Source organism: Schistosoma haematobium, chromosome 6 (genome assembly GCF_000699445.3).
Source record: "Schistosoma haematobium chromosome 6, whole genome shotgun sequence".
In the NCBI taxonomy this organism is placed as follows: domain Eukaryota; kingdom Metazoa; phylum Platyhelminthes; class Trematoda; order Strigeidida; family Schistosomatidae; genus Schistosoma; species Schistosoma haematobium.
The window spans coordinates 25,324,690-25,338,617 of record NC_067201.1 but is presented as its reverse complement, the minus strand read 5'-3'; the positions used below and the strand labels follow the sequence as shown (position 1 = coordinate 25,338,617).

General features: G+C 30.9%; 1 protein-coding gene across 1 annotated transcript; it reads left to right on the top strand.

Annotated features, from left to right (window-relative positions):
- Positions 1-787: 787 nt before the first annotated feature.
- MS3_00008889 (uncharacterized protein) lies at positions 788-7,123 on the top strand. The gene has a single exon (XM_051217238.1). It carries the CDS (start codon positions 946-948, stop codon positions 1,300-1,302), a length of 357 nt encoding a protein of 118 aa, XP_051065891.1. The 5' UTR covers positions 788-945; the 3' UTR covers positions 1,303-7,123.
- Positions 7,124-13,928: the final 6,805 nt, after the last annotated feature.

Genomic DNA, 13,928 nt, shown 5'->3' with positions numbered 1-13,928 from the left:
CAATTTTAAAACAACATTTTACCTTTTCAACAACCACAACTAACTTAAAAGCATTATTTTGTTAGAGATAGATGGTGACGTTCTTTTAATTCTATTTGAGACTCATCATCTGAATGTACCTTGTGACGCATTGTAATATCAAAGCGATCTGCACAGGATGCACATTTGTCAATAAGACACTGATCAATCACAGACTATGAATGTTTGAAGATAAACACAAGCTGTGAAAATGTATAGTATAATTTAGAACGATATATATATATATATATATTTAACATCATTAATATCTTACAACTACACTACAAATGTGAGTTTTCTCTTTCTATGAATGGATCAAATACTTGCAAACAAAATACCATTTTGTGCACTATCACTATTGATGACAATCTACCATGTTTAATTCATGAATCAACTGATATACTTTTGGCGGCATATATTTCATTCACTAAAAGTACATACTTTTTCTTAAATTGTTTGTCACAGTGTTACATTTATGTGAGAGAGAACACTGGATAATTTGTACAAAATAATTGAAAAAGAAACAAAATAATCCTTTTTTCTGATCACGTTTAATGTTAATTCTAGTCGCAACTATTAATTATTTAAGTGTAACTTTATGTCAGTGTTTGTTAAATCCACACTGATCTGTCAATTAAAGATTTGTGAGCGTCTTAATTATGGAAAAAATGTAGCTATTACTTAGTCACAAGATTTACAGTTCACGTCATTTCACTAACCACATTTCACTTTTAAATTAGTATATAAACACAATTTTTCTAACTACTTTAATTTCACAAAAAATGTTTCTGTTCATTGCATTGATGATAGTTCTTGGTTCATTCTTGCAAAATTCATATGTGGGTAAGTCTCAGATTAGTAGTAACTAGTAGTCTTCGTTAGCCAAACGAACATACTGCATTACTAGTAATATTTGTTAGAGATTAGATGGTGGTTGGAGGTAGTCAACAGGAAACCCTGGACCCGGGTTTCGTGCTACTTGGCACTCGTCAGCAACGTGTACCTGTAATATTTGTTAGAGAAAGAAATAATAAAGTGAATATGAATAATTTCGAATTAGCTCTGAACATTTTATTTTCATTATCACAAAATGTAAACAGGTCCATCTTGATAAGTTCAGTGATAAAACTGTCCACTATATCAGGATTTCTTAACCATCTACACATATCGTATGTCAATTCTCATGAATACATTACTTTTCCTTTACGAGAATACAGAACTACAATCGAACAACATAAATATTGTCATATCTTTAGTATGCAGAAAAGTGAAAATCGGCCATAAATATGCAAAGAGTAGTAGAATCTAACGTATTTGTATTAGTAAAAGATGAATAGCTATAGAATGTGAAGTTAAATTATCACCATAAAACAGTTTGAATAAATAACCTACAAGTATTATTCTAAAAATTATTTTTAGAGGTCCATGGGTAAGTAGTTCATCTCAGTTGAATTCTGAAATAACTACCATTTACGTGTGTATTAACTGTAAGCTTGAATTTACTCTTAGATGATATATTATATGTAACTAAGTATAATCAGTAGTATATTGAGCTATTTAAGATAAAAGAAGTATTTAAAACAGCTAGTTTTTTAAAAGGTGATATTTTACCTCTATTCATAAACACTAATGGTTTTTGCCGCCTTTCTAATCATTCGAATGGTTTAGTTGTGAAATCTTTTCGCGAATACGTTTTATAATAATCAAACGTTGACTAACAATTTCCCTTTTTTATTGTTGTTGCATTCCGACAAGAGGGTAAGTGAATTATTGCAATATATAATTATTTTAAAATACTGGTTCAATAGCAAGTTTTATTTTAACTCACAAAATATTCATTGAATATAAATACTACCGGTGCCACCGAATTTGGAATAGATCACATATAATCTGATCTGTCTTTCATCATCATATATAAATATATATACTTGTATGACACACAAGTTGTGTTATTTATTATAAAGTAATCGGATCATGTTTGCATCTTTTTTGATCCTAAATATCATTGTGATTTGTTGAAGATATACACACCCAATATTTATGCATTAGCAATCACTATATTGACTATCTTTGTCTCCCTTTCTGTCATTCCAACGGTTTACTTGTTAAATCATTTTCACAAACACGTTGCTTAACATTGAAATATTAACCAACAATTTCTCTTTTCAATATTGTTGATTTTACAGGTCGTCGTAAGTGAATTATTGCAATATAGAATTATTGTACAAGACTAATTCATTAACAAGTAATGTTTTAACTCTACTGATAAGCTTCCGTATATTCCTTGAAATCATTTCTCATGAAACAGTCATTATTGAGTCACACAGAATTTATCACAGGATGAAGCTATGATTTGCTTACCAATAGAGAAAGTTCCAAAGTACAGTAATTGTCAAAGGAATGACAGGTTTCACTGAACAGATAAGATGACAGTATTTTCATTTTCATAATTATGATTATCCTCAGTAGGTCATCCGTAAACTGGTTTATTTTAGTATTTTGAACTGCATTAATAAAGAAACTCATTTATACATCGCATGCGTAATAAACTATGTGTAAAATCCATCTCAAAATATCCATTGAAAATAAATAATACCGGCAAAACCAAATTAGGAATAGATCACATCTAATCCGATCTACCTTCGATCAATCTACACGAATATATATATTTGTATTTGAATGTCACACAAAATATGCTATTTTGTATGAGATAATTATATTATATTTCTGTTTAGTGTTAGTTTACGAAATAAGATTGAATATTTGACTTGAAACTTATTTTGAAATTCATTCGTCTAATCTTATTTTCCGTCAGTTGTGTGAATTACTAATGCCTTTCTTCTGAAACTTCATACAATTTCTGTATAAATGTTCAGCTGTGACTGAGTGTTCAAGAATCTGTCAAAGAATTGTTTCTGGAATCATGATAATATATATGCCCTTCGTAAGTATACAGTATTAAGATGAATGATAAATGCTGAATTTATGACCAACTTTCACTTAAAGATCGTTAAATGAGTTCTCCAAATTAGGAAGGGAAAAATAATATTGGAGGAATTGAATTTGGAAAAATTGTGTCGCTTTTATTGTAGCCTACACTCTAACGTTAAAAAGTTTCTTTAAAATTACTCATCATCAATTGTGGATTCGTCACAAAATTTCCTTCAATTATCCACTTCAGACCAAAATCACTTTTCGAATTACACTAATATTCACAATCTTTCATGACTGAAGAATTTAGTATCTCGTTTTTGAGTTGGCTGTTTGTATCTGCCATCAACATAAATTCATAATTTGTTTCTTAATTAACAAAACAAATATTATTTTCTAGAGGATTGTCAGTGGGAGCCACGTGAGTATTTTGAAGTTTCTAATATGGTTCCTTGTACATTGACTATTATATGCATATAGAAGGGTAATAGCATTAATAATTCGACAGATATGTATAATCTGAAACATAATTAAATTACGGCTATATCTATTTCTGAATTGGATATGCAAAGATTTCATATGTAAATATGGATTGGTCGAACTCAGTTTACCATATCACATTTGATGATAAGAAGAAAGACCCTGCATAACATAATCTGTAAACATTAAAAACGTTTTAGGTTGTTAATGTTTTAATAAATTACAAGTTTGTATAAAACATAAAATTACCAAAACAAGCTCGAATAATACCGTTGGACATCAATGGTGTGATTTATTTTGGATTGTTTAGTCACTTCATAAGTGAATACATTTTTACTGTGATTAGTCACTATGACTGCGATTTTATTATCAATAACATTTATTATTTATTTTAGTCAAAGACTATTTGAACAAGTGGTACGTTTGTATAGTAGAATTTTATTGTGTTAATTTAAATCATGAAACGCTTTTGTACAAAAACTCTCAAAGTTATAACTGACTAAATACGAGAACACAATATTTCACTACCATTGTAAAACATTCATTTTACTCATTTGCTTCTAAGTACATTTCAGAATTGATTTTAATCCTTTATCACTAAGCAATTTATTGAAAGGATAGATGTCAATCAATCGAAATGTTGTCTGACACGATTTAGGTAAATTTAATCTACACTGAATAAGAAACGGTTAACTGGAAATTTTATTCAAATAAATTGGGGAAAACAAGTAGCTTATTATGGAGGAAATTGTAGTTGTGAGAATCTTGATTAGGAAGGCATTTCACTCGATCGTCTGATTTAAGCGTTTTCAAGGGAAATGAGTGAGGAACCAAACCGTCTATCTTGAATAAAAAGTTCATAAACTATTCATGCATTAGACAAACCATCCAGATCAAATTCTAATGTTAAGAAATAACAATTTTATGATACTTGATTATTTTCATTGAAAAGCTTAAATCAGACTACTGAATGAAATGTTCATTCATTGAGTGTTTTACAAATATAATTTTCTCCTTAATGTCTTACATGAACTCAACGACCAAATACTGTGAATCTATTAGTTTGAATTTAGACGAACGTTCGTATACGAGTTACACACTGTCTCGTTTATATATATTTTATTTCCTGTTCAGCATAATACATCAGTAGAACTAGCGAAAGATGTATGTTCTATGCCATTTTATACAATTAATCTTGTTTTACATTGTTTCGAAATACACTTTATGTCAATATGTCGAGATAAATATCCTCTCATATTGCAAATTGTTATACGTTTAATATTCTGTATTATTTGCTGCAAACTCACACGTAGAACATTTCATGACAACGATCCTGGTACACATCACTATTGCTGAACACCTAATTTCGCCTGAGTATTCTATGCAATATTGAAACTGCTTAAAAGTAGTTTTCCATCTTGTCTAACATGTGAACATTTAACTTGTGATTAGGCAGCTAAATCCTTTTCAGTAGTATCAGATGTTCAGAAAACGTGGTTTTACAAAATATCCATAGATACTTATTACTGATGGTTGAAATCAAAACTTTTAGTATAATTTTGAACTGTAAAGAGTCATTAATCATAACAAATAACCGAGTAAAATTGAAAAAATAGGAAAGTAATTCAATAAATAATAAGACGAAAAATAGTTCAAATAGAGACGACCAGTAAACATGGCGTCGTTGACTGCTTATCCAAAATCATAGTTCTTAATAAAATGAAGAGCAGATGAGTTTTATAATTAGTGCCTTAAGCGAAATCTAATATTCAAAAGTGCAGTTATATTTGTGATCTGCATTTAGTAAAATTTATCAACTAAAGAGATTCTAACGTTCATCTGGATTCAATTGAACGGAGTTCCCATTGCTAATCGATTTTAATTAGTTTAACTTAAAGTTTCAGTTTTGACAATGTCTACATTTGCAATATAAAACTTACTATTTCTATTACAGAAAGTTAATAAAACCGAGGTAAATTGAATGTCAAGTTATTTTAACATTTTGATAAGGTTCTCACAGACACTTTTACAATGATATATGAATACATGCATGGAAAACAAGCTGTTATTTATGTTTAATTTTCCACCAGTAACTGTTATATTCAGTCACCAAACAAGTCCAACAGGGCTTCTGAAGAAATTATCCATGGTGTATAAATCTACGAAAACGTGATGTGCGAATACATTCTTTGCAAATTCAAAAGATACTTAATCGATAAGAAATGTGTCTTATCAAGTTGAATAGTTGAATTCATTTTGTTAAATAGTTTCTAATTTTGTTGAAAAGCAGGGCGGCCTGCTTGAGCATCTGGGCTACCTGTTCCTGCCATCTAGATATTTCAACAAGTTATCTATTTTCGTTTGTTTTAATATATCATTATGTTTATTAATCACATGACCTATTCTGCTGCGTTTCTGAAAAGTGTACAACCTTTCGTTGTCAAAGTTACAAAAAACTCAATAAAAGCCAATGTGGTTGCTGGCAATATACAGTGAAAAGAATGCACATTATTCAGATGTTCATTTACTGAACTGCTAACATCTAACTGGCGACCACTCAATATTTATCGCCAGGACCGACCAAGAAGAAAGAAACGGAAACTTGTTGAAATACTTTGCGCTGAGAATTCTATATTGTACCAATAATATAATATTGAATAAAGCTGATAATAATAATAATAATAATTTGAAAATGTACTTTTACAATATTTTATTTATCACAAGATGGAAGTAAGTTGTTGATTTATAATGACTATTGAATCTCCTCATGCTTTTGTTCAAACCCACTAACGAAATGATCTTGTGTTTGGTTTGAGCAAATACAATGACTGCTAATAAGAGTTGAATATCCAAAGACTAACCACTGGTTTTAACACTGGAAAAGAAAACATTGTATAACATTGTATAGCACGTTCCCAAAACTCGCTTATTCCAATGACCAAAATCTTTGATGTATATCAAATGATAAACTAGCGTTAAGCGGTCAAGTCCTATGATAGTACTTGAAAATCTCACCAGATGTTTTGTTGTTCGTTTACTCAAAAAGATAGTTGTTTCCTCCTGAGATTAGTTTCCGTTTAATATCAGTATAATTTACATATATTTTGTGGGATTTTTGAATCATTCATGGTCAAAGTTCTGGATACTTGTATTTGATAGGATTTTCAGAAAAAAAATATCATTTCGATATGTTGTGCAGATTACTGAAGAATTCCAACAGACGAAGAATTATAGATCCCCAAACTGGAGAACGTTGGTTCTATCATTACTAAGTTAGTTATAGAAATAACGTCGAAGTAGTTTTATTGCTATTCAATCGTCGAAATATTTTGTTCAGCCGAATGTGAATATGTAATTAAATTTCATTCTCCTAACAAAAATCTAGTCCCAATACTTTATGTGTACTTTCATGAAAATTGGAGTATCTTCAACAAACAGCCTTTAAAATACCCTTTAATTCTCCACTGAATCACATTTTTCCAATGTTTATAAACATAATCAAGTTGTTGTACATTATTTTTTCATTGTGTTCAGATTAGAGGAAGGCGTTGATTAACAGTTTGCAAACAATCATTTGATTATACAGAATAACTTTTCGTTGTTTGACCTTACCTTCAACAAAATGAGAACTAAAATTCATATTGAATCATTTCACTTTTAAAATGATTTTATATTAAATATTTTGTGATATTAACAGACTTCTTTCTTTCGCCTACTGATATATAATGACAAGAAAATAAAGGTAACATACGTGATTTAGTTAAACCTATGGATTTCGGCATCATTTCTTGACTTCAGTGATACGAAAATTCCGATAAATAAAATTGTACAATGAAAATTTACTTGGCAAGTGGATGGTTATCTCGTACCATCACAAACTAGTTTTTTCTGAGGGAGAAGCTTTGTTAGCTTGATTGCCAAAATGAAGCTGATTAGATTGGTGAACTAAGTTTGCAGATAGCCACTGCAATAAATGATAATACACAACGTTTGAGGTTATAGTTAGTTCAATCACTCAGAAATTCGTTTGATATTTCCACTCTGAAGTATGATTAGTAATAATGAGGTCTCTATGTCCCTTAATTAAATTTTGGAATGGTACACAACTAATGAATAAAGTAATAATATGAAAACTGCTTGGAACTAACATCGAAAAGAGCAGTTCTTTCAGTTGATTGCCTTCATGTAATTTAGAAATATGGTAAAAACAGGTTCACAAAAACATCTAGTACATCAATATTTATAAAATTATGTCTAAATTGAAGACAATATTGATGAAAAAGGTCACAATCAAACTTATAATCAAATATATCCATTCACTTCATTTCACAAATTTGAAAGTCATTACAAATCAATGAATTAACGTTTGTTTTATTAACCTGGAAAGTTGAATCAGATTACTAAACTTACCCAACATTGATCTTGCTCTAGATTCTGTCAAGATATTCTTATTCATTTAATTTTGAGTAAATGATCCTAAAATGGAAGACAAACGGCAAAGTTTCAACTCCCTGACATTCTATATTTTAACGTAATATGAAGTTAAGATTGTCTATTGTATTATATCAATTTAGCCAACAGATTATGCTCGGAAGACAGTCAGAATAAGTGTTAAGATGCTGACATTCTATAGATTAAGGTAAATAGAAGTTGAGGTTATCTGTTTTATTATATCAATTTAATCAACCGATTATGCTCAGAAGACAGTCAGAATAAGTGTGAAGATGTTGACAATGTGTGTATACAAATCATAAACTGATTATTCAGAACATCTTTCAGACAGATGGAAAGTTAACTGTAAAATATTCGTTTTATTTATTAAATGGAATAGTTATTCAGATGAAGAATATAAACTCAGTGAGAGAAACAATTAACTAAACGTTATTAAATGAAGAATGTTGATCAGTTGATAAACAGTGTGTATAATCATTCAATTTGGACAAAAGTAGGATCATTATATCAGATACAGATATTTGTGACAGATACAGATATTTTTGTTTCCCTCATTTAAACTGTTCATAGAGTGGTTTACCTAGTTCGTGTTTGTGTACGTATCAAATCCTTGTACATTTAACTTAGTTAAGTATGTCTTAGTGAAACGGACAGTGTACCGAGCGTTCGTTATTTGATAAGAGTTTGGGGAATACTACGGAAGATTAACTGGCATGAAATTATGTAATCACATTTAGCAGGAGTGGGGATAATATTTTCTGATGTAAATATAACATGATAATTGTGATAATCCCACCCACCTTCATAAATAACCTTTGTTTATGATTGCAATCAATGTTTCATCAAATTAAATTCTCTTTTATAATAGGACACAATATACATCTAATTACTGCTAATCAGATTAACACCAAGTGAAATTGGATATTCATCACTAGCACACTCGGTTTAGTCTAACCATCTATTTCATAAGACGTAATAATTCCTGTACTGCAACATTAAGCTGTTCACTATGGTTCACAAAAAATGGGCGATAAAAGTTTAGTAAACGAGTGAGAATGAAAATATGATGCTTATAAACGAATATCTAAGTTCATCTTCAACGGTGGATGTTGTTCATTTGTTGGTCTACAAAAAATCACAGCAGTGGCAGTCGTAAAACCCTTTTCCTATATTTACGTATAAATGTGCGCCTTTGGGTCAAATTTCTCCAAACACGAAAGTAACGTTCTTGTTGTATGTTTTGTTTATTTTTGGTCCCAGATGAGACATTGACTATCCATCCAAATCGCCATTGCGGATTTCTTAATATATCAAACGAATAGTTTGAATTTCAAGGACCGTTATCAATTTGCTTTGCTTGACCTTCGAACTCGATGACTGTCATCTTCACACCACTGAATATTCTCATAATCTGACATTTGATGACACATCTGACACTTAAGCAAATTGTTTCTAGCATTTCATTTAAATTTTATGTGAATTACAATTGATAAGATCTAAGGGAAGAAGTCGAAGAAAATTATATGACTCATTTTTGAAGGCTTGATTTTCAGGTAGAAGAAATAAACTTGAATACGTTGTTAGGTGATCAGTTCAAATGTAAATTATTTGTTACTGAATTCAAATCGCTTTCAAACGCTATCGCATTGAGCAAGGTCATAAAATGAAACTATTGATGTTTCAATCATAATATGGCCGACCTACAACGTCAAGCATTGACTAGTTTATGATTTCCGGCTTTAAAGTTTCCCAAACTTGAATGCGAAAATTGTCTATATGAAAAAATACCAGTCTTCCCTTTCATGAAACATGTGAGCTGAACCTACTATTATCAGCTTTCGATGATTAGGTCAATTGTAAAAAATGCTTCCATTCGCACACGTTAATTTCAGTTTTATTCAATCTCTAATTCATCGTTCAGTATGCATGCTATAAATTATATACTAAAATGGTACTTGATTTACGACAAGAAAGTGTAGAAGTTTACTACAATGCACCAACTTTCCACAAATTCTTGTTTCCTTTGCAGTTTGTAATTACGTATCCAAACCAGATGTGCTGGACTGACTGATTAATTTCATCATTCGACACACTGATTACACATTTCATTTTTGAGTTTTGATGAATAACTTGTACTGAATACTTATTATTGAACACTTATTATTGCCATTTAATGTCATTCAATTATGTTGAGAAAATTCATATGACAAAAAATTCATCACAATACTTAAATTTACATAGTTTCTGTCCATTGCAATACAAGAGAGGTCTAGTTAAGTGCCTCTTTAAGAGGACTCGAAGAATATGTACCTCTGATATGGTGGAAAAAGATGAAAAGTTACTGACTGACACTTTAATTGCAAATGGTTATCCACTCAAGTTTATTAATAGGTGCAAAAGTCAGTTAATGCCAAGACCTCTAATTTATTCAGTGCCAAAGAAAAAGGTTTATATCAATCTACCATATAGAGGCGAATCTAACAGTATAGTTTTAAGGCAGAGATTGAAAGCAGCCATCGAGAATACGTATTATGCTGCTCAGTTGGTAGTGATTGAAAAGTCTAAGGCCATGATTCCTAATAGACCCAAACAATGCACTAATGATTACGTCACATCCCATTGTATTTACCAATTTACATGTTTGTGTGGACACACATACATAGGGAGGAGTAATCGAACAATCCAATCAAGGGTCAATGAACATGTGCCTAGATGGCTTCAAAATCAGTGTGTGTCAAATGATCCGACCAATGTAGGAGGTAGAAAACCAAGTTCATTGATAGCGAAACATATAATTGAGACGGGGTACAAAATTAACATTAATGTAGCATTTAGAACGTTGCATAGAAATTGTCAAGGCCGAATTCTTAAGTTTATTGAAGTCTTGGCTATTCGTAAATTTAAACCCCCCTTATGTGTACAAAAACAATTTGTCGTAACCTTGAATTTACCTTGGTAATCCTTAAGTCATTCTATGGCCTAGGATAACGCGACAATTTCTTGTTCTTTCTCTCCCCTTAGTTATTTTAATTGTACTTTTATTTGTTTGACCTTTATTAATTTTCATATAAAATTGCCTTGACAAGTATATGTGTGACCAGATTGTCCGAAATGTATAGCGCAAATACATCACATTTTTCAGATCAACTCCGTCTTCTCATTGTTCTATCAAAATTTATAAAAGAGACTAATTGCTTTAAATTCATTTTGTTCTGCCATCTGAGATTTTTAGAGCAAAACAAACTGAACCTAGTTTAGTCAGTTAATCAAGTTTGTTATTTATGATTTTACCTAAATATTTTGCACTGATGAATGTGTTGTATGTTATTCCATCATTGCTTAGTGTCAACGAAATCAACTATCATTTGTCAGTAAATTTTGCATGCATTTAATCATAAGGTAGTGACTTGGGTTACTATATTAATGATCTGTAATTGATCAGTAAATATTTGATGGTACTATTGCTCTTAAGCTCACGTTGGGTTTATATCAGCAGTTCTGTTTAGTCAATAAGGTTCTCCATAGTTTAGTGCAAAGACTAGGGCATAAAGTTTGGCATGACCCAGTGATTTCGTTTACTGGTATCCAACATAAACAGAGTTAACTGTCCAATTCAAAGTGACGTATTGATTTTAATTAAAGTGAATGACGAAGTTAGTAATCTTTTTGATTTGTACATTCACACACAGAATGAGAATTCTACATATGTTCTTTTCAGTATCAAGTATACTTTATAAGCAGAATAGTCCATTATATAACATACACAATGTACATGTTCTTGAATGTAGCAAATAGGTACATGAATAACAGAATGACTGGTTGTTTTTCAATTTGTGGTTCATTTAACAGCCTGCTATTTTGAATGGTCTCTTATATGATAGCAATAACGAGTGATATTATCAGTGAGGAAAAGAATATCAGTTACACAAAATACTCTTTTGAAAATGGTGTCTACAGTTGTCAATTTCGTATTGAATTTCTTTATCAATGACCACGATTTTGATCCAGAATCTTGACTGGACTAGACGAACCAATCGAAGACGTAAATATTTGAAGGGATTGGTCGACTGATCACATGATATTAATAATGAATGGAAGCACTACACCAATAACATTGACTGACAATAACAGGTTTTAAAATTATCAGGTACACGTACAAAGGTGACTTACGAAACCATCTCAAAACACGTTCGTTTTTATACGTGTTTATACATGAAAAGCTGAACATGAGGTTGAAAAACTCAAAACTAAAGATTTTTAGAAATGAATGTTTTACACCATTTGAGATAATACATCATATTATTTTGATGGACTAGGTGTTACTGCAAATTATGTTTGAGCGCACGTCGGATGGTGCACACTTATTTGACTGGTGGTTTAACAAATTAAACAATTAAATCACAAAATTTGAATAAGGATTAGTTTTATGGCCTATTTCATCATCTGCTCTGATTGAAACTATTGATCTCTGATTATGAAGATATTTTGCACATGTCACTTCAATATGGCAGCTACAATAATTACTCCTATTTACCAACAATTCAAATATCGACAGCTTGGAGATACGATTTGAGAAAATATTATCACACATGTTAAAGCTACTCACTAATAGTATTATTTACAACAAGAAAAGTTAAATGTGTACCGTAGTATCAGTAATAGTGGTAAACATGAATGTCCAAAACAGGTATCTCGGATATCCAGTTCCCATAGAACATAGAATAAATGAGTTCTGTCGAAGTTGTTAACACACCTCAATTCAGTTTAAGACTATATCCAGAGTTTCCAAAGGACGAAGATCAATGATAATATTCCTGTGAATATTATATAACTCAACGTTCTAATTTATCAGTCAGACAAGTGATATTTAAACATGTTTACGTGAAGAAAAGTGCTCAGTATGACGTTGGTTATCTGTTTTAAGACATACATATTCTAAAGACCATTGGTTCAGTAGTTTGGTTTATTTTAAAGAGAGTAAGAACAAAGGCTGGCGCAGAATAATATGAATTCATTTTATTTCGTTAGGTCCTCATCAGCTACTTACAACCTAAAATATTTGAAATTCAACGTTATTATAGATATTGACATACTTATATAACAGAGGGCGATGAAGGATGTAACATAATGTAGTAAAGATTTCGTTAGAGTTAATGAGGTCATAAAATTTCGTTTCGAATATATAGAGTTTGGGAGGGAAGGTTCCAGAAAATTGAAATAGTGATTAGAAATCATGGAATTAAAACACATTAGACGATTATGTAATGAAGTAACTGAAAACAGATTAATGTTAATAAAGAGAGATATGAATTGAAATTGGTCAGTTATGAATGATGTAATTATAAAATTCAGAAAGAGTTGAAATGACGTAATAAAAATAAATAAAATAAAAGGGGTGGGGTGAATGTTACCAGGGCAAAGAAAGATTTATTACTGTTTCTTTTTGTACACAAGGATCTGGTTTTAAGCGTTTGCTTGTTATTGCTTCCGCGAATTTCAAAAGGTTTGGATTTGATTGTTTGTTGATCACCTTGAAGGACTTCAGTATATCGACTTCGTGTCCTGTGTCAAGGAGATGTCTTGCGACAGCGCTGCTAAATGCTTTTAGTCCGTTTGATCTCAAACTGTTCGGTTTGGTTTATTGCAGCGTATCTTAGTCCAACCAGCTGAAACATACAATTACTTGGACGTGTCGGTAATATAAGAGTGAATTAATACCATTTGTTTGGTATATTAGGGTGACATTAAACATTTAGTGTAAACCATTTTCAGTGCTTGCCTATTCTAGAAGTTCTTTATGCATGTAGATGTGTCCTCTTAATAATACATTCGGAGATGTACATTTACAAAATAAATTAACCAGAAAACTACTATAGTTGCATTTCCATAAGAAACACACAATCCTCTATTTCTATTCATTTTTATTTCTGAGTTTGTGATTAACTAACAACACATAGTGCTTACATACATTGTGTTGTGCCGACTGAAAACACTGTTAATATTTTAACAAAACACAACTTCTAATCCAAAAATCACTTACCATTGCA

Excerpts from the sequence above, each read along its gene's own strand:
- MS3_00008889 (XM_051217238.1), top strand. The coding sequence starts at position 946 with ATGGTGGTTGGAGGTAGTCAACAGGAAACCCTGGACCCGGGTTTCGTG.